The sequence below is a fragment of the Thunnus albacares genome, chromosome 3, assembly GCF_914725855.1.
Source record: "Thunnus albacares chromosome 3, fThuAlb1.1, whole genome shotgun sequence".
In the NCBI taxonomy this organism is placed as follows: Eukaryota; Metazoa; Chordata; class Actinopteri; order Scombriformes; family Scombridae; genus Thunnus; species Thunnus albacares.
The window spans coordinates 15,284,102-15,302,930 of NC_058108.1; the positions used below are offsets into that span (position 1 = coordinate 15,284,102).

Consider the following 18,829-nt stretch of genomic DNA (forward strand, 5'->3'; position numbering starts at 1 on the left):
TGGGTCTCGAACTGGAGTCTAGAGATCCAGATCATAGACGACTGGACTGACTACTGAACTAAAACTAAATGCATTGCAAATGGGCAGACAGACCTCTACTTATTTACACACCCGTAACACCGTGTTATGTGTAGAGAAGAACTTCAAAGGCGATTTTTGCTTTGCACTTTTCATTTATTGCCTATTTTTTACAAGTAGGAGAACAACAGGTTATGTAGAGTCCCTTGGGAGCACTTTTTGTGTGTCAGTAGCTCAGCTTTATCTCCGGTGAACACCCCCAACTCTGGGAGTGATGTCCAAATTAGTAAATGTGCGTCATGTAGCAGGTGAATGTGACTTTCCTAGTTGAGACCTGCTGATAGATGTTACAGCAGAGGAGAGAGATAGTGATGTAACTGACCTGCATGCTGGTATTTGACATGTTTTTTTTCTTCCTGAAAACAAGTAATTTTTAAAATGTTTGTACGAAGTAAGTGTTCGTAAAAAAAAAACACTATTTGTGCTTTGCTGAATGTATTTGGATTCAGGCACACCCCTAGTATGCACATGTGCACACTCACTCACACACAAACACACACACACAGTAAACACACAGAGACTCCTGCTGCGCTGTGGCCTCTGGCTGGTGAGAGCCAATCTGTACCACCCAACCTGCAAAAATATGCGTTAATCAACCACCCGAACCTGATCCGACCTGCAAACCGCCAACTTTTGTTTTTACCAACAGTGTTTACTAAACAGCGGCAGGCTCAGCGAGCTGTGCTTGGTGAGCAACACGCTGTGGTTTTGTTGTGACGTGTGCTTATTATGACCTTTGGACTACCAACAGGACAAACAAAAAGGGGTAAGCTATGTTCTGCTATCGCTGTGGAGCTTGTTTTCTGCTCCTCTGTTGAGGAAATAATGTTTTAGCTGTGTGTGCTCGGGAGTGGGTGACTTGTCACTGCAGGAGTGTTTTGTTGTGAATGTCTTGTGGTCAATGGGGACAGCTAGTCATCTCATTAGCTGGAGAGCTAATATCTGCAGGGTGTTACTACTCAGATAGCGTCGTTTTTGTTGTGTTGTTGTGTTATTATGCCTGTTGTTTGAGACTTGAGACTTGGGAGCACACAAAAATGTCACATCCTTTGTATTTTCACAGAAAATCTGGCTCTGGTGCTTCACATAGAAATCAGTCCACAGACTGTTTTTTTTCATTTGTTAAGTTAAAGCCTGTTCACTGATTGGCAATAAAAAATATTATTACATGTCAATTGCTTCATAATTCTTACATATAGGACCTTTAAACCACACTTTCAGCTACCACCAGTGACCACAGGTGTCGCCAAATCAACCAGGACTGATGTAAAATGTATTGATTTAAACTGACCACTAGATGGGACTCTTTAACCTTATCAAGTTATTTCTATAGCAGGGTATTAGCAGTGATAGAATATTCAATTCACCAAGAGGAAAATATCTAAATACTGTACCTGTGTTCAAGTTCCTGGCCAACTGAAGAGCTGTCACTTAATTTCCTTCAGTGTATAAACTCAGATCACCATTTCACTCCACTGTTCCACCTGCGTTGAATGTTAATGTGTTCTAGATAATGCATCTTTTTTTTTATCAATCATTACACACACAGATCCTACATCCTTTGGGGTACATATAAATGGTTTTGATCATATATTCACAAAGTGAAATCTGTAGAGCTACTGCTTTTTGTCAAAAGAGCCAGAAGACAGAAATGTAAATTCCTCTATGTTAATTATATTGTCTTTATTCAATTCTATGCTCTCACATTGCATTGGATTTGGTCTAATGTAATCTAGATGTTGAAACTCTGTTCTTGTAGTATTGCCTCTTCCATTACATGGATTTCTATCACTGCTCATGATGGAATTTACCTTATTGACTATGAATTTGTCACAATTAATAAATGTTAACTGAGAGAAGTATATAAAGTATAAATGGGTAATCTATAAAAACTTAGAATCAACCATGACAGCAGGAAATGAAGACACAAACTCAAAATGTTCCCTTATTAACAAGTACACAAGTGTATTATTTCATTTTATTTATATATGCAAGCAAGTTTATGTCTTTACAAATAAAAAAAGCCACTGTCTGCCCAAGCTGTTGGCACAGATATGTACAAAAATGGAGGAGTGAATCAGATAAAGCCTGCTACTAAGCAACCAGAGTGAAGTACAAAAAGTCTAAAATACTATGGAGACAGAAAAAAAAGACTACTCCCAACGTCCAAAATGTCCAACCTGACATAATGCATGGATCTGAAACACGTGATGATCAGTTTATGGTCGCAGACTGACATCAGCTTTTGGATCTGTGGTTCAGTTCATGGTGGACAAGAGCTGAATTTATTCAGGCACAGAGGATCAGATTTTTCATCCTGTGATGCAGAACTGAGGTTTTATAGCTGCAAAAACAGGGAAGAATATCCCAGTTACACAGTCAAAAACAGATCAAATCTTTCTCACGGAAGGTTATAAATCAGATTTCATGTTGTTGAAATTCATGATTTATGCTGACATGGTCAGATTTCTGAATCCTGTCACAAATGTGGGCAGTCAGGATTGTGGAATGGTAAAGTGAGACCATGTTCAGCAGTGGTCAGTGGGTAGACAAGAAGGACGCAGGATTAGTACATGTCAATACACATATTCATCTTCACAAAGAGACATGGGTTAAATGAGGAGACTTGAACAAATGGAGAGCAAGCAGCTCACATCCTCTTCCTGATTCTAACAGCAGCTGGATCTTCTTGTGGCTTAAATACCAAACTTTTAGGTGCTTTGGATTAATTTAAGCTGCATTTACACCGACTGCCAAAGATGACCCAATTTGAATTTTTGCTCAGATGAAAAACTACATTTTTTCATATCTAATTTTGGCCACATTCATATGCAGTGATCCAATTCAAAAGGAATCTAATGCCTGTTAGTTCCTTGCATCCCTCTGAACCCAGGTAGCAGCAGTCATTGTGGACTATAACCAGGCCTCATTCTTTTTCACCTTCAAACGTGATCTAAATCTGCTTGGGTAGTGGTTTGAATCATTATTTAGCCTTGTTAGTGATCTGGCTGTGTGAGCTGTGCAGACTGTGCTTGTTGCTAGGTTACGTGGTGCTTTACTTATGCATCACTGACTCTTGTGTACACATGCAGGTTGTTTCAAGCACGTAGACACAAGAAATCAAATATGAGTCACTTTTGAATTCAAATATTGCGAAAAAAAAGAAAAAAAAGAAATCAGAATTGGACATCAAGAGCTGTGGTGTGAATGTAGCCTAAACCCCCATACAGAGAGAGGAAGAGGATGTGAGCACAGGTGGGTGCAGGATAATGGGTGGCCAGAGCAATACATTACACATCTGCAAATCCGCTTTATAAACACTAAAGAACACCATGATCATATCACTTAAGACTTGCAATCATAGATTCATGCACTTGTATGCCAGAAATTTACGGCTATGGATTTCTTGTTTCCTTTTTGATTTCATCAAACTGCTACAATATATTGCTCTGGTGGTAAACAACTGAGCAAGCAAGCTAGCTTAGCAACACCATTAGCAACAGGAACCGCAATACTGCACACTGAAAAGTGGAAAACAAAACAAAAACAGCAGAACAGTGCCAGTGGTAAAGAATGATTTTTTTTGTATTGTTTTAATCATTTAAATTATGACCATTGAATGCATAACCATGCCACAAACAACAACTAGATTCACTGTCTTTTTTAATTTTTTTTTTTTTTTTTTTACCTAGTATAAGATTTTCTTCATTATTATGAATTCATTCATTTTCATCATTGTTATTTCTTCAGGTTATTACCAATGCTGCAAGACTATACACAGGTCCCACAATGGGGATCTCAATGCACTTACACACCAAGAATTAGAGAGAGAGAGCTCACAATGGTCAATAAGTGCACAAAAAACTATTTTTTTTTATCTGAGGTTAAAAACACTGACAAGACATCCATTGTCAGGCAATGAAATGATAGAATACTGTTACTGTAAAACTAGACCCTTAAAAATACTGACTGTATGCAGCCGAGACACACCTGAACAAGACACGAGTCTGGTGGAGTCCCCCCTCTGTGAACATGGTGTTTTTTTTTTTTTCATTTTGTAACTTTCAGCTGCATATACACAACACAAAGAATCTGATTTCAACTCTTTTACCAGTGTGATCGTGGAAGAAATTAGATTCCAATTAGTTTGTGAGAAAATACTACTACGCTGCTCTGATCTTCTCATGGTCATTAACATTTTATAAGAGGCTGGGGTGCCATCTTGTGACCATGTCTGATACTTAAAGGTCTATACTGGTGTTTTTGCACGTCTTATCTCATTTACTACAACTGACGTGATGTATACTTTATATTATTACCAACCCTTTTTCAATATCTGAATGTTTTCTCTACCTTTTAGAATATTGTGAAAATCATCTTGTAGAGACTTGCTGATCTGTAGCATCCATCTGTTTTGTTGGTATTTTCTCTCCTCACTGTGTTTCAAATACTTAAAAACCCCATATCTTATGTGTGTGTGTGTGTGTAAATGCAGCTTTTATAGGGAGTAGAAGCTCAGGACATTGGGACTGAACAACCTCCTCCAGACTCTGTAACCGATAGGAAATCATTCTCCCGGCTGCGCACCTCAACTGTTTCACATATATGTATATCTTTATACAGAGTTAATGTAGGTACAGTGCTTAATACTGCCCACAAAAAGGAAAAGAAAAAACACATTAATTTTTTTCCAATTAAATGAGTTCACATTTAAAAAGTTTCAAAGATTACAAGTTGATAATAAAATAGTGAAATGTTATTGGTGAAAAGTAAAAGAGCAAAGAATTATGGCTCAGAGTGATGGCGGTGGTGGAGTCTGTGTGTGTCTGTGTGTATGTGTGTGTGTGTGTGTGTGTCTGTGCTGGTAGTCTCATCAAATCGAACCCTTCAATGACCAACGTCATCACCACTGTCACCATCAGCACCACCATCTTTATCATTCTGAACACGCACTGAATTCCCTCTCAGTCATCTCTACTGGCAGATAGAGAATCATCACTTTCCTTCACAGCTTATTACAGGACATAACATACAAACCTTCTATTCTAACGGCTGGTTTAACACATAATACAAACATAACAGGCCTGTACACTGGTGACACACTAAGTTTCATTAGCTTAATTTTCAGATCTTCTTCTTCTGAAGCTGAAGTGGTGTTTACACTGCATAAGAACAAGTAAGGTAATCCTGATTTTTCTCACCATAACTATAGGCTAAAACGAGTGTTATTGGTCATTTCAAAAAATAAAAAGGTTCCTAATTTTAAAATCCAATCCAGGCAGATTACTAAAAACTGCATCCTGGCAAGTGTAGCTTTTGATCTGAGACTAATACAATATTCAGCATTCACAATAAAAACACCCGAGGAGATAATTGAGGCACCAAATATATGAACTGGGAACAGCTTTGGATCCATATGAAACCAATCCAGAAAAGCAAATCATTCCCAGACCATGATTCATTCCCAATAACACTACTGCAGTTCAATCAGTCCCTGCAGCCACCAGTGTTGAGTTTTATCTCCTCTTCCTTAAGCACGTCCAGAGCTTGTTTAAATTTTGAAAACTAACTGTTTCCTTCTTCAAGGGTATGCATCACGCCTATCCACTTCAGACGCCTCACAAAATCCACCAATGGCTTCATAAGATTTTAAAAACGCCACGAAATGCTTCTGTTCTGCTTTACTAGAATCCTCCATCTTTAAAAACATCCGGCTCAGACAGAAAATAACAAGCTCAGCCTTTAAAAAGAAGCCACTCCTGAACAACCAAGACACCATCCACAATTCACAGTAATTATCTGTTCATGTCACCAATGACAAGCCGACTGTTACAGAAGTATCAGTGATTTTTGAAATGTAACTTATGACTGAACAGTAATTTTGGTCACATTAGGGCCTGATGAAAAAAAGATATGAAAAACAAAACATGTCAACAAAAGAATTTAAACTCTTAAGGATGATTGGTGTATACGCATATGTATGTGTGTTTGTGTGTGTGCAGAATCACTGAAATACAGAATCATTACATGAAAATGTGAATGTGATATAACACCCCCCCAAAACACACACCTGCCCTCTTTAAATACCCCCAATGCTAAAATTACACATAAATGATACTGATAAAAATGTGGCAAAATTCCAAAAAGTGAGAAAAAACATCATTTAACAGACTGATGAGACACGTTAAAAAGACTTTGTGCTGCTAAGATGTGCTGTTTCTGAGGACAAATCACAAGTTTATACAAACTGGGGACGAGGGGGAAAAGGACACAAAGCACCGTTTCACTAGTTGTTTTAAATGGCCTCTTTGAAATCCCCGCTGCCATCTGAAGTACTTATACTCTGATAGTTCAACTGACATGTAATATACAGTAAAAATAAAATACTATTAAGAGAATTTTGACTTACTTATGACATCAATTCATCTGCATATTTTATCAATCAATATATGGTTTCTTTGTTATTGTTACAATTAACTATTAAGCCTTCTTAAGTGCATTCTGTCTCAAAAACCCAACCCCCTGCCCTGCACATGGCCATCTGATGGACATACTGGTCAGTATGTCCAAGAAGAATATGTGGAACAACTAATGAAACTGGGCTCAAGATGAGGAGGTCGCAGAATAGAGAAGGAGAGGTGAGGTCAGAGGAGAAAAGGGGGGAGAAAAAGAGAAGGGAAGGGAGGAAAGTTAGCAAAGCTACCCATTTGTACCCAGGAGGTACAAATTTCCTCAGGGACCATATTTCTCTGCAATACCAGTCATCATAATGTGGCGAAACGACACGACACAGCATGACACCACCATACAACACTGCCTGCACAACACCGACCATTCAGCCACATCTATATGTGTGTGTGTGTGTGTGTGTGTGTGTGTGTGTGTGTGAATGAGTTATGTGTGATGTGTGTACTGCAGGTATTGAGGCTCTTGTGGGGGAGACAGTGACATTGTCCTGCTGGACGGCTCCCCAGTTAAATGATGAGCTCATAGACACCAAATTCACCTGTGTGCTATGCTAACAGTTCCTGTGATGTTGGTATCCATATTGTTGAGTGACAGTAAGCCGGTAACACTGACACAAGTAAAGATGGCAACGTTTAGTTAAGTGTCTGCAATCTTAAAAGGAAAAGCATGGCTGGCCCGAACGCAGGCAAACTACTGGGGGGCCACAAGCAAAAATGTGACATTTCTTTGGGTTCTTTGGGGTTTTTTTGGTATTTCTTCAAGTAATATTTTCTTGTGCTGTTTTATACATACACTGTACTGGTTTGTTTTGCTAAGTGTTTGTAAGGTTTTTGTTGTTTTTTTCTGTGATTATAGGCTAGTTGTAGTTGATTGTTCTGCACATACACACATAGCAAAGCACTTTTAAAACAGCTAACCAATAGTTTTTGGAGGAAAATGATATATAATGCTACCTAGCTAAAAGGCAAACCTTAAATGCCTTGTATAACTTAGAAGTGTTACAGGTTAGCACTGTGAGTGTAGGGGTGGGGGAGGAGAAAGGGATCCTTAGGGCCTTCAAAAAGCCTGAGGTAAATTTATGTCTTTATATTCAGAAATATTCAAAGTAAAATATCACAAACGGCATAAATCTGATTTATGTTTTTGTAGCATTTTAAAAAATCAATCATGTATTTATCTCACCCAGCAGACTCACTTCCTCTCAAGAGAAGTGATAGCTGCTCATGACTTTTGGATCGAATTTCTTCTAAATTTTATTTTTCTACATACAACAGCGAAATGTAGCCATAAAGAATTTTTCATGTTAGAGGTAAAGCTAAAAGCATACTCTCACTCAACATAATGGATGCTTAAGCGTTAGCGTACAACCTGAGCAAATGATCCACTGGGAACACCAGGATGATGTTGGTGTCTGTGTTTTCATCATTTTTTTGTTAGTAACTTCTGCCTACTCATGTCTTAAGTTGTGTGTTGTAGTGTACGATTGTGTATGTTTTTTTTTCACTCATGCATGTACTGTATGTTTCTGCTATCCTTAGGCTTGTGTCAGGCCATGTTTGTGTGTGAGTGTGTGTGAGCATGTATCATCTTGTGTGTGTCTGACAGGTAAGTGTGTGTGTGTCGTTTCTTGTAGGTGTGTGTTTATGTGTAGGCATTGAGGCGTTCTTTGGAGCGTGTAGAGTGGATGTCATGCAGCTCCTGCTCCTCCTTCGACTTGATGTCTTCATACTTCTGCATCCGGCTGGCATCCTTCAGGTAGCCCCAGTTAGCAGCTAGAGCCATCAGGAAGTGGACCTGAGGGAGGAGAGAAGGGTGAAGGTTCATAAGTGTTTGTATGTAGCAAACCAGATCAAATCAAAATAGAAAAAACTCCTAACATGCAAGGTTTCTACATTACAAAATTAGTCCACATGCTACCTGAATAAGAGACAGACAGATCTTGGACAAAGTGTACTGAAGTAATATATACAAGGTGTGATGAGAGTATGATCATTCCATCAGGTGCATGTTATATAGTATTTGTTATATAGTACTCTGTGTACTACAGAGCCCTCAAAGTCCCAAAAGATAATATTAATAATAAGATATTGGATCCATCTTGTTCACACAAATCTTTATCCTGTGTGCACTAGATAAAAAAATCCTTTAGGCTCATATCTTTTTTAGTTAGTATCTTGTGCGAACATGAACCATATCTTGTGCGCACTAGATAAAAAATTTAAAAAATCTTTTGGAGTCTTGGAGGGTCCGTAGAATTAAATATTAATACAACGAATCAGTTTTTTCACTAATATGAAAGTACTACATATTGAAAACCAGCATACAACTAGTATGTAGTATGCAGTAGGGGCACAGCTTTAGAAAACAAGGATTATTGATTTGTGGGTAGAAAACAATGGTGCAATAGGCTTATTGCAGCTGTGTGGAGATGGAGACTCTCTCCTCTAACATTTTCAACTCTAGTGCCCCCTTGTGACCAAATAAAGGACAGCATTTTAATTCACTCTGAGGTACTTCAGACTTTAAGGACCAGTGTGGAGGATTTAGTGGCATCTAGCTGTGAGGTTGCAGATTGCAACCAACTGAACAACCCTCCCCCTCCACCTCCCCTTCCAAGCGTGTAGGAGAACCAAAGGTGGCCGTGAAACTGAGAGGGATCTATCTGCAGTCTTGCAGACTTATACGACGCATCCACTTCACCACATGACACGCCCACTTTACTACGCGACACACTCCTCCTGATGTTGTCACCGTAACGGCCTGCTACACAACACACACCTCCGACCCCCACCCTAACCCTAACCAACACCCTCCTCACGCCTGTGTCATGTAGTAAAGTGAGTGTGTTGTGTAGATACTGTGAGTCTGCAGACAGACCTACTTGGTGAAACTCACGAAAAACAGGAAAGGCCCTCTCTAGAGTCAGTGTTTGGTTTGTATGTTCTGGGCTACTGTAGAAACATGGCGGTGCAACATGGTGGGCTCCATGGAAGAGGACCCACTCCCTATGTAGATATAAATGGCTCATTCTAAGCTCACAAAAACACGATTCTTATTTTCAGGTGATTATACACTAATTAAAACATATTTAAGAATATTATATTCCATGTCTGCCAAGTCTGATCTGCTAGATGCCACTAAATTCTATTCACTGGTCCTTTAATGAATTACAGTTCAGGTAATTAGACGTCTTCAACAAATCCATTGTGAAGACACCCTTTTAAATGCTCACCACACTCTACTACACTTCTCACTGTGGAGACATAATCAAGTCACAAAAACAGATATGCATATACTGTTAACATTCTACAGCATCAAATTGTGTTGATAAGAAATTTTTGTCTAGAAGAAAAAACTACTGTGCCAGTTGCCACAATAAAGAAATACATTTGATTCATCACATTCAGTAAATATTGTCTCGGACGTCCCACACAGAGCTGAGATGCTTTAGGGTTTAAAGGCTTCACAATTTTGTTTCTGTGAAAGAAAACTGTGGGGGAGGTGGAGTGTGTTTCTGGGATAGACTCCAACCCCCTGTGACTCTGAGCAGGAATAAACAGGTGCAGAAAATGGATGGTTGTGCATTAATATTTGGCTTTTTACACTGCTCGCAGGACAAGAGACAGAGATAACATTAAGTAACAGTGAAGGCCCAGGTTAGTAGATAACTGCTGAATGCATACAGTGTAGAGGAGGATATCTGACAGAACAAATCCTCTCCACACCTCAGATATCTGAACAGCCTGGTGACTCACCGACTGTATTACTGCAGACACACAAGAATAGATTCACTCCTCTCTCTCTCTAACACACACACACACACACACACACACTGGGCTAAAAATGAGGCCCTCTCTACCATCTGCACTTCTCATAGTAAATACAACTGCAAACAGGTAATGTTAATATCCATAAATATGGTATGGTCTAAATTGTATTTTGGACGGTGAGGTCAGTATGTGTCATACAGTCACATTACTTCCTGAATCTCCTGGCAGAGAACAGTAACTATGGAAGCAATGAAGTTGAGAAAAAATGGTTTAAATTTTTCGGGGCAGCTGAAAAACTGTGTAACAAACAGAAAACTTGTAACACCCTCATTTTATGTCTTTTTATATAACATAGAATGCCATAGAACTACATGATACCTAAAAATGCAGATACTGCACTCCGCCTTTGGATAATATTCATAGGATGCAAGGTGAATACAGTATGCAGTGTTTACCAAGAAAATGTGTTCTTTCAGGTTTGTGCTCCATTTGTACTACTTTATTTAAGAAAATAAACTTTAATATGTGTCTCTCTGCCCTTCTGCTATTAATATTTATATTAAAATCAATAAAATATTTTTAGTCTTAACCTTTATGTATTCAGGGAAGTTTCACTGAGAGACAGACACTTGTTTTGCAGGAACTGCCACAGGAGCCCTGCACAGAGTGATGTTACTGTGCAAATTTAAAATGCTGTTTACACAGAAACAATACATTTCCATGGCATAATAATTGTCTCTATAGTAAAACATGTCCAGAATGCAGATTCTGGTCTTAACACAATACATAGTTACTGCATCTTGCCTTTGTAGGACAATTCATTTCCGTGTGTATTTTTTCCTGTTGTCAAGTTCACCTGGGGTTGGAGGTCATACCATTCAGTACTAATTAATACTCCAGGATCCTTTAACAAAAAGTCAGATATGAGAATAATGGTGCTCACCATGGCAATGACAGCAGCTCCAGCTCCTGCCAGTGCGCACACAAACAGATGGAAGGTCAAGTCCAGCTGTAACACACACAATAAAACTTGGAAATTCAGTTTTTTCTGCTCTTTGTCTTAGATGATGATCAGTTGTGACACAGATAGCAAATCATCATATTTTCATCTGAATCTCTTTAAATACTGTAACAAGTCTTACCTCGTTGGATTCACACATCTTGAAGAACTTCTCAGATCCTGTACACACCTTCCTCTCCTCAGAGATGGTCACTGCTCCTGATGAATAGAAACATCATCAATTATTTTCTGTCTTTTTGTGTTTTGTATTGTATTTATTTAATCAAAGTTGTTTAAAATGTATTCTCTTGTCTCCAGCACAACCATGCTTCACTGGTCCCACTGTGAACTGTCCAGTAAGATCACAATGTACTGCTGGTGGCTCTAAAAATGGATACACAATATGAGGGAGTGCCAACACAACACTCACACTCACCTCAAAATTACCACGGTGTTGAATGAAAACTTTAATGACCCAGTGATTTTCTTTTAGGTGAAATATTGTAATTGTTCCCCATGAGAAATGTTCATTAGATGCAGGCATTAGATTGCTCACCGGAGGTCCTTTTGCAGTTTAAAAACATGGACACTAGATGGCAGTGAAGAGACTCACCAAGTGCATCTTGGTGTGTCTTTTAGTTTTATGTGGGCATCCTGTAGAGCAACATGGTGGGTGGTGCGGTGATTGCATCATGTAAGATAATAATAACTGTTACAGTATCTGATTGAAATACAGTATGCATTGTATGCATGTACACATGTTTATAACTAGAATCAATCAATCTTTTACAATAGTTGGATGGTTTAATATGATGTCAGATGTCATAGATTTTAACAGAAAAAAACAGAATATAGAATATAAACTTGAATTGAACAATAGACCACTGTGTTCTCTCAATTTGATCACTCTAAGCTTTACAAAACTCCCTGTTGTTATTTGGTTTTCTAGTAATTGTCACCATTTTATTTTCTTTTTTCAGAATCTTCTTACCTCCCCATCAACAGGTCCTTTTACCCTCCAGTCTGTCCTCTGTGAGAATGGCTTGAATGGCTCTCTCTTTTATGTGCCCTTTTCACTTCTTTTTCCTAATATTTGTAGTTTTGACTGGGTCAGGATTTGTAGATGATGTGGTTATTACACACCAGATATTTGAACACAGGATAACAAAGATCTATGCTCTTCACCATGGGTGCCTGGTTATGTATTAAAATTTAGGAGCAAACTTGGAAAGATACATAATTGCTGCGGGGGTCTGGGGGTAAAAGCATTTTAAAACAAATTTCCTGCATTTCTACACCACCTAACCTCTTGGATTGAGTCAAGAAACAGCCAACTACACTAGTCTAGATAAGTTAGATTGAGGGTGCTATGAAAACTAAGAATGCATCAAGAACAGTAAATAATTGGGTGGAACACGAGAGGAAATGATTATTAGACGATTTCATAAAATGGTAGTGGGTAGAAGGAACAGTCTTACAACACATCATAATATGATTTGGATAATTAAACCTGGTAAAACATTGTTAAACCTGAGGGTTGCTATTCTCAGTCCTCACAAGGCATCTTCAAAGACAGAGACACAGAGCGTCCCTGTAACCATAGTAACTCACTCTCACCCCTGCCTGTGTGCAAATGGTGCGAGAGGAGAGGGAGAGATGCTGTGCTGCTGCTGCTGACTGAGATTACTCTGAGCAGTATGTATGGGAATAAAACAATATAATAGATTTGTGTATATTTCTGGCTTTCCCGCTGATGGTCTCAATAACTCGTTGTTGCACGGTGCTGCTCTGTCTTGTCTGTCCGTGCGTTGTCAGTGTCCTCTTTTCACCCCACGACGTTATCAGTTATGAATTTGTTTTTCACTGTTTGAAAAAATGGACATGTGGCAAGAGAGCGTGTGAAAAGTGTCAATTGCGTAAGTGTCATGGTGAACGTGTGAGACTTGGCAGCCCTGTACACTACTAATAAAGTTTATTTCAGCTTAATTAGTCCAGATCACCTTTTCAGTAGATTTTCAGTAGACAATCTGGGCTCTATTGTCATTCCAGCACATGGCACACTGTGGGCTTTCTACTGGCAATTTGGCAATTTTATCACACACACGCAGGCTTTTCCATAGCCTATGCCAGTTTGGTATTTTGGTGATTTGCCATTTACTTGCCTGCACGCGAGCAGGAGGATACACACAGTGTGTGTTCTGTCAGCTATCAGGTGGTTATCAGGATTATTGGGACTTTTTTTCCACTGACACTATTTCAAAATCACAAGATACATGGACAGACTGTATTCAAAAGATGACACGATAAAAAAACCATTTCCACTTAAGTAAACACCAAAAGGCGGAAAAAGAGATTTTTTCAGGTCAGAGCAGTGCGGTGGGTAAATTCATTTGCTCAAAAGCAGGTCAAAGTTCACCAAGCTTCAGCTCTGAAAGCCTAAAGATGCTTTTCTCTGTCCACTCTATGTGTTTGAAATGAAGTGAGTGGAATACTAAAGTGTAACATGACTGTATCAAGTCATGTCTAAACAAGACACATAAGCATATAGTGTTTGTATGTCTTTCTTATCAGAGATTCTTTCTTGCTTAACATATCCATACACATTTCGAAGAAACACACAACATAATGTAGGTATCTTCTTCCATCCATCCACCAGCGACAGATCATGTTATCATGGCACATACCAAACTGGCGCAGGTCCAGGCAGAGGTTAGCTCCCTCGACCAAGCTTGTGTTCTGACACATTGTCCAGACGTTAAAGTACATGAAGACCGGCAGGCTGGTGAATGCTGTCACTCCCAGCCACACCAGGAAGAACAGGTAGGCGAGGAACATCAGCTGGAAACACAGAGGCCAGAGATTACCAGTGACAGAGTCGGCCATACACTAAACCCACTTCTCAAGCTTTATTAGAATTTAAATTCACCATCATTTCATGAAAAAGAATGAGCATGCAGGTCATTTTAATTTTTAATGTTGCTTACTCACAGGTGACAATGTGATATTTACTTTACACCATACACTAAATGCAGAAAGTATATTTCTTTGAAAGCTGAATTTTTCATTATGCTTTTAATTGTGAATTACATTCATAAACACTAGATTGCACAGGTGTGAGTGTAATTGTGTCAGTTCTCCATCATTTCACACTGAGGCATGAAAACACCTTTTATGCAACTGACTGCTCTCTCTCCAATCTCTTTGTCTTGCCTTTTAGCTTTCTCTCACAGACCATAGCCCTGTGTATTTGTGTGTGTGTGTGTGTGTGTTGTCTCCAGAGGCCTGCACTAGAAAGCCTATACCCTCTCCACTGCGCAGAGAAATACAGATGTGAGGAATTTCTTGCGCAGAAGTGGACAATGCCTAATCTGTCTCTTTGTCTCCCTCATCCGCATGAATCAGATGTGACTAACAGAGAGATCAGATTCAGATTCAGGGAATAACTGCACAGAGATCTGTCAGGCTGATATACTGAGTTAGGCCAGGATTTGGTGTGTTTCAAAACAGTATCTATTTTCAGAAACACTCTGCAGAGTTAGCAATAAGAAAATGTTTGTTGTGGTCCAGGTAGCAGTGCTGATTCTGTTTAATGTCATCACTTCAGTACATAATTTACAGGATATAAACTCGAAATAATATTATTTAGCTACTTTTATATGAGTGTAGGGATCACATGTTCCTTAAATGTTTAATGTTCCTTAAATATCTGTTGAACCAACATGGGTGAGAGAGCTGAGAAGTGCTCTGTAAAAATGGAAATTTGAGTATTTTCATTTCCATGACAACTAGGAAAAATCCATCTGCTGATGAAGCTCATGTAATATGATTGAAAACAGCTACTAAATAGACCTTGAGGTGAAATAGTTTTCTATGCATGTTGGTATATGTCACATGGATATCTGTTAGTCATCAGATACATATAAAAGGACAGCTCAGACACGTGTAAGCACCCCGATGGAGCAGAGTTGGTGTGATTATGCAACATATACTTTACTAGCAAGGGCAACATTTTGCTCACATTGGAAAAATGTAAAATTAAAAAATTGAAAATGTTACAAATATATTAAATAGCTGAATGTGAAAACAGCTTAAAACACTGGAAAGTGTTTTTTCTCACAAATAACTCATTTGTTTGGATTCTCTAAATCACCATCAATCTGAAGATGTTCATCTGTTTCAGTTTCACTTTATTGATGTTTTCTTTATCTAAGGATGGAGGTTTTAACATTACATAACAGTAACTACATGATCAGTTACTGCCAACTAGTCCTTTTACTGCCAGTATCCTGTGTATCTGAAAGAACACAATTTAAAATGTCAGTGTATCACATTCAATCTAATGGCTCTAAAGATTTCTTACAAATGCAGTCAGGCAGCGTCCGCAGGCGGTGATCTTGAACTCTCCATAGAGATCCCTGATAGCTCCGGTGGTGAAAAAGCCCTCCACCAGCAACAGCACTCCAAACACAAAGAATCCAGCTGCAAGACCATAGATGATGTACTTCAGGATGTCAATACTGTGGAGAGAACACACACACACTCACAGTGTCAATGGTTAATGACTATTTATTTATTTTCATGCAGCTTGAAGTGCTGTTTGTAGACTCAATGTTTATCATCAGCTAAACCACCATGTGTACGTGCCAAATATAAATCAGAGGTAATAAGTGAAGCTTGAGTGTGAGGGTCTGTTGAGGCAGTGGGAGGGGTCTCCACCCTCATACATAAGTGGAACATTTTCATTCACATTTATTGATTCCTATCTGATTTATATCCACAGGTGTGAACCAACACAGAAAAAGACTATTTTCACCACTGCAAGAAAAAAAAAAAAACCTAAGTTATTTTTTCATTATTAAGGGCTTTTTCTTCAAAATTAGGACATAGTTCCTCATAATCATGAGATAATTATAGTGGTGGATTTTGTTTTTAAAGTGGAAGCAATGATAAAAAAAAAAAATCTGAATTGGGTCAGTTTCATGGTGCTGTAAATGAAATGAATCATACTAATTATACTTTCATGTTCAACGTGGCCTTATTTTTTGAGGGTGATTTCCCAGAAGTAAGCCTACACAGTGAAACAGTATTTTGGGTCTGAACTATCAAAGAGGTAAATTCAAAGAAGACAATAAAATATTTGAAATGATACTTGTAATAAATTCAGGTAGCTACTGTAAATGGTGGCGATGTAATGTTTGAATGAATAAAGTCTGGTTTCTGAACTCAACTTGGACACTTGTGGCATATAGAATATTAAATTATTATTATATCTTTACAAAATTAGATCATTTTATAGATATAATATTCCTAAGTGGGTGCAATGTATTGTGCAACAATTGTGCTAGAACATGAAATCAGAGTAAAAAACGTAACTCACATGATGAAAACATCCAGTGTCTCTCCCGGGGCTCTGATGACTTCAAAGTAGTTCTGGAGAATGGTGACGGTGCCACTCAAAGCTTCGTGGCCACACCCACAGAACAAAGCCACGCCCATGTACAGGAGGATGGTAGCGATGAGCGAGGCCCAGGGCAGGCTGCCCACACATCGCTCACAGCACTCCTTACAACCTGAACATAGATGAAAAGACAGAACTGTAATGCTAACAGTCTCTTTTACGACATCATGCAGAGAATGGCATCAGTAACATATATAAGTTTTGTAAACTATAATGATTCTGAATTCAATAAAACAACTACGCAACTACGACCTGCCATGACTATACATTCCCAAACAAACAAAATATGAATGAAAAGCAGTTTCTAGCAAAGTATAAACACCCCAGAGGAAATAATGCAAATAAGTGATGCAAGCACCAGCGCCCAGTCAGTGACTTATACTTTGAAATAATCACAGCTCCATTGAGAGTGGTGAAATGAAAAGTGTGTTCAGCGTTTCCTTACCGCATCCCGGAGTGTATTCATTAATTGTGAGTTTATTATGAAGAGTCTTTGGCTCTCAAGTTGATTAGCTGCTTTTATCTCTTCTGCAGAACATTAACAACTTAAATCTAATTACATACAGTACAAACACAGAAGCACTGCTAATACAGTGATAGAGTACATACATCATTTTACATACAGTTGGACTAAACTGGCTGAAAACCCAGAATAATGTTCTCATTTACATTCGTTTGCTTCTGAGGGGATTATTTTGAAAGTATGTAGGCGCAGAGAAGGGAACTGTCTCACATTAAAGGAACACTTCACAGCTACAGAGCAACATTATCATTATCATCTGGAGTCGTGTTTCTGTTCACCTGGTCAGTGTAAGTCCAATATTCACTCTTTTTTTTAGCTGTTTTTGCTCTCTACCAACTCCTGAGGCAAACATCTGGCTCTTTAGCTGCTAATAGCTCCACTATGTTCACCAGTTAGTCGCTAACTGTGTCTGTTTGCTGTTTAGTGCTAAGCAGGTAGTTTACAGTGGGGTTTTAGGTTTTTTTTCTATGAAAACAACACTATGAGAGCACTGGGAGTGAACCCAAACAGTAAAGCTGCAGCCAGACAGTTAAACAATGAGCTGAAAAAACTCTGTAAAGCTGAGAGTAGCTCATAATTCTCTGTATAGCTCATCACTACAAATGACACCTCTGACATTACACACTGTCATTTGATATATTGTTATAAGAATATTGATTACGTCTTTAAAGCTCATGAGAGAAACTGATAACCTGGCTCTGTTACAAGTGAAATCAATTTCTATAACTCCCAAAGCTGTTTAAATTACACTGGTTGGGCACTTAACTTCATTTGAGCGCCACAAACAAAATTCCATTCACTTCTACAGCAGTAGGGTGGAGGCAGAAATCTCAGAGATGGATGTGTATCAAAAACCTGGCCACATAAAACCAAAACCTATCAGCATGGCTGGATACCACTAGAGGTACATGAGAAAATATGTCTCATTTAGGGGAACTCATCCTTTAACTTGTAGAGCGCACTCTGTGTCAACATAAAGACTTCTACTAGGGGTGTGCCTGAATATAAATACGTTAATCGGCAAAGCACAAATAGTGTTTTGTTTTTTTTTGTTTTTTTACGAATATTTGTTTCATACAAATATTTTTTAGATTATTTGTTTTTGGGAAGAAAAAAAAACAAAACATGTCAAATGCCAGCGAGCAAGTCAGTTATGGTCGCTATCTCAGTCTCTCTCCTCTGCTCCACTGTTACGTCTATCAGCAGGTCACATCCACCTGCTACATGACGCATATTTTCTTAATTTAGACATCACTTTAATTTTCATCTTTAATTTTCTAAAATTATAAGCGTAATAAAAACAAAAACTGGATTTTTAAGCCTCTTTCCACTTTTATTCAAATACAAATACAAATAATTTTGCTGCCTCAACAAATACAGATACAAATACAAATACTGGGCCCTCTGCACATCCCTAACTTCTACACATAGAGACTTCAACAATGATATTCCAAACAGGACCTTAAAGCCATCTCACACTTGCTCTCTGTTATGAGAGTGAGTAGAAAACAGTAACAGTAGTGGCATTACAA

The 18,829-nt window shown here is 38.5% G+C and overlaps 1 protein-coding gene across 3 annotated transcripts in view; it reads right to left on the bottom strand.

Annotated features, from left to right (window-relative positions):
• Nucleotides 1–2,018: 2,018 nt before the first annotated feature.
• LOC122979292 (neuronal membrane glycoprotein M6-a-like) overlaps nt 2,019–18,829 on the bottom strand; it is a 49,006-nt gene continuing 32,195 nt past the window's right edge. For all 3 annotated transcript variants that reach the window (XM_044346639.1, XM_044346640.1, XM_044346638.1), the window contains 6 exons: nt 16,694–16,886; nt 15,677–15,833; nt 14,001–14,154; nt 11,459–11,535; nt 11,260–11,325; nt 2,019–8,340 (listed from right to left, as the gene is read on the bottom strand). In XM_044346639.1, coding sequence (XP_044202574.1) covers nt 8,188–8,340; nt 11,260–11,325; nt 11,459–11,535; nt 14,001–14,154; nt 15,677–15,833; nt 16,694–16,812 — 726 coding nt within the window. In that variant the 5' untranslated portion in view covers nt 16,813–16,886 and the 3' untranslated portion in view covers nt 2,019–8,187. The remainder of the gene's footprint in view (nt 8,341–11,259; nt 11,326–11,458; nt 11,536–14,000; nt 14,155–15,676; nt 15,834–16,693; nt 16,887–18,829) is intronic.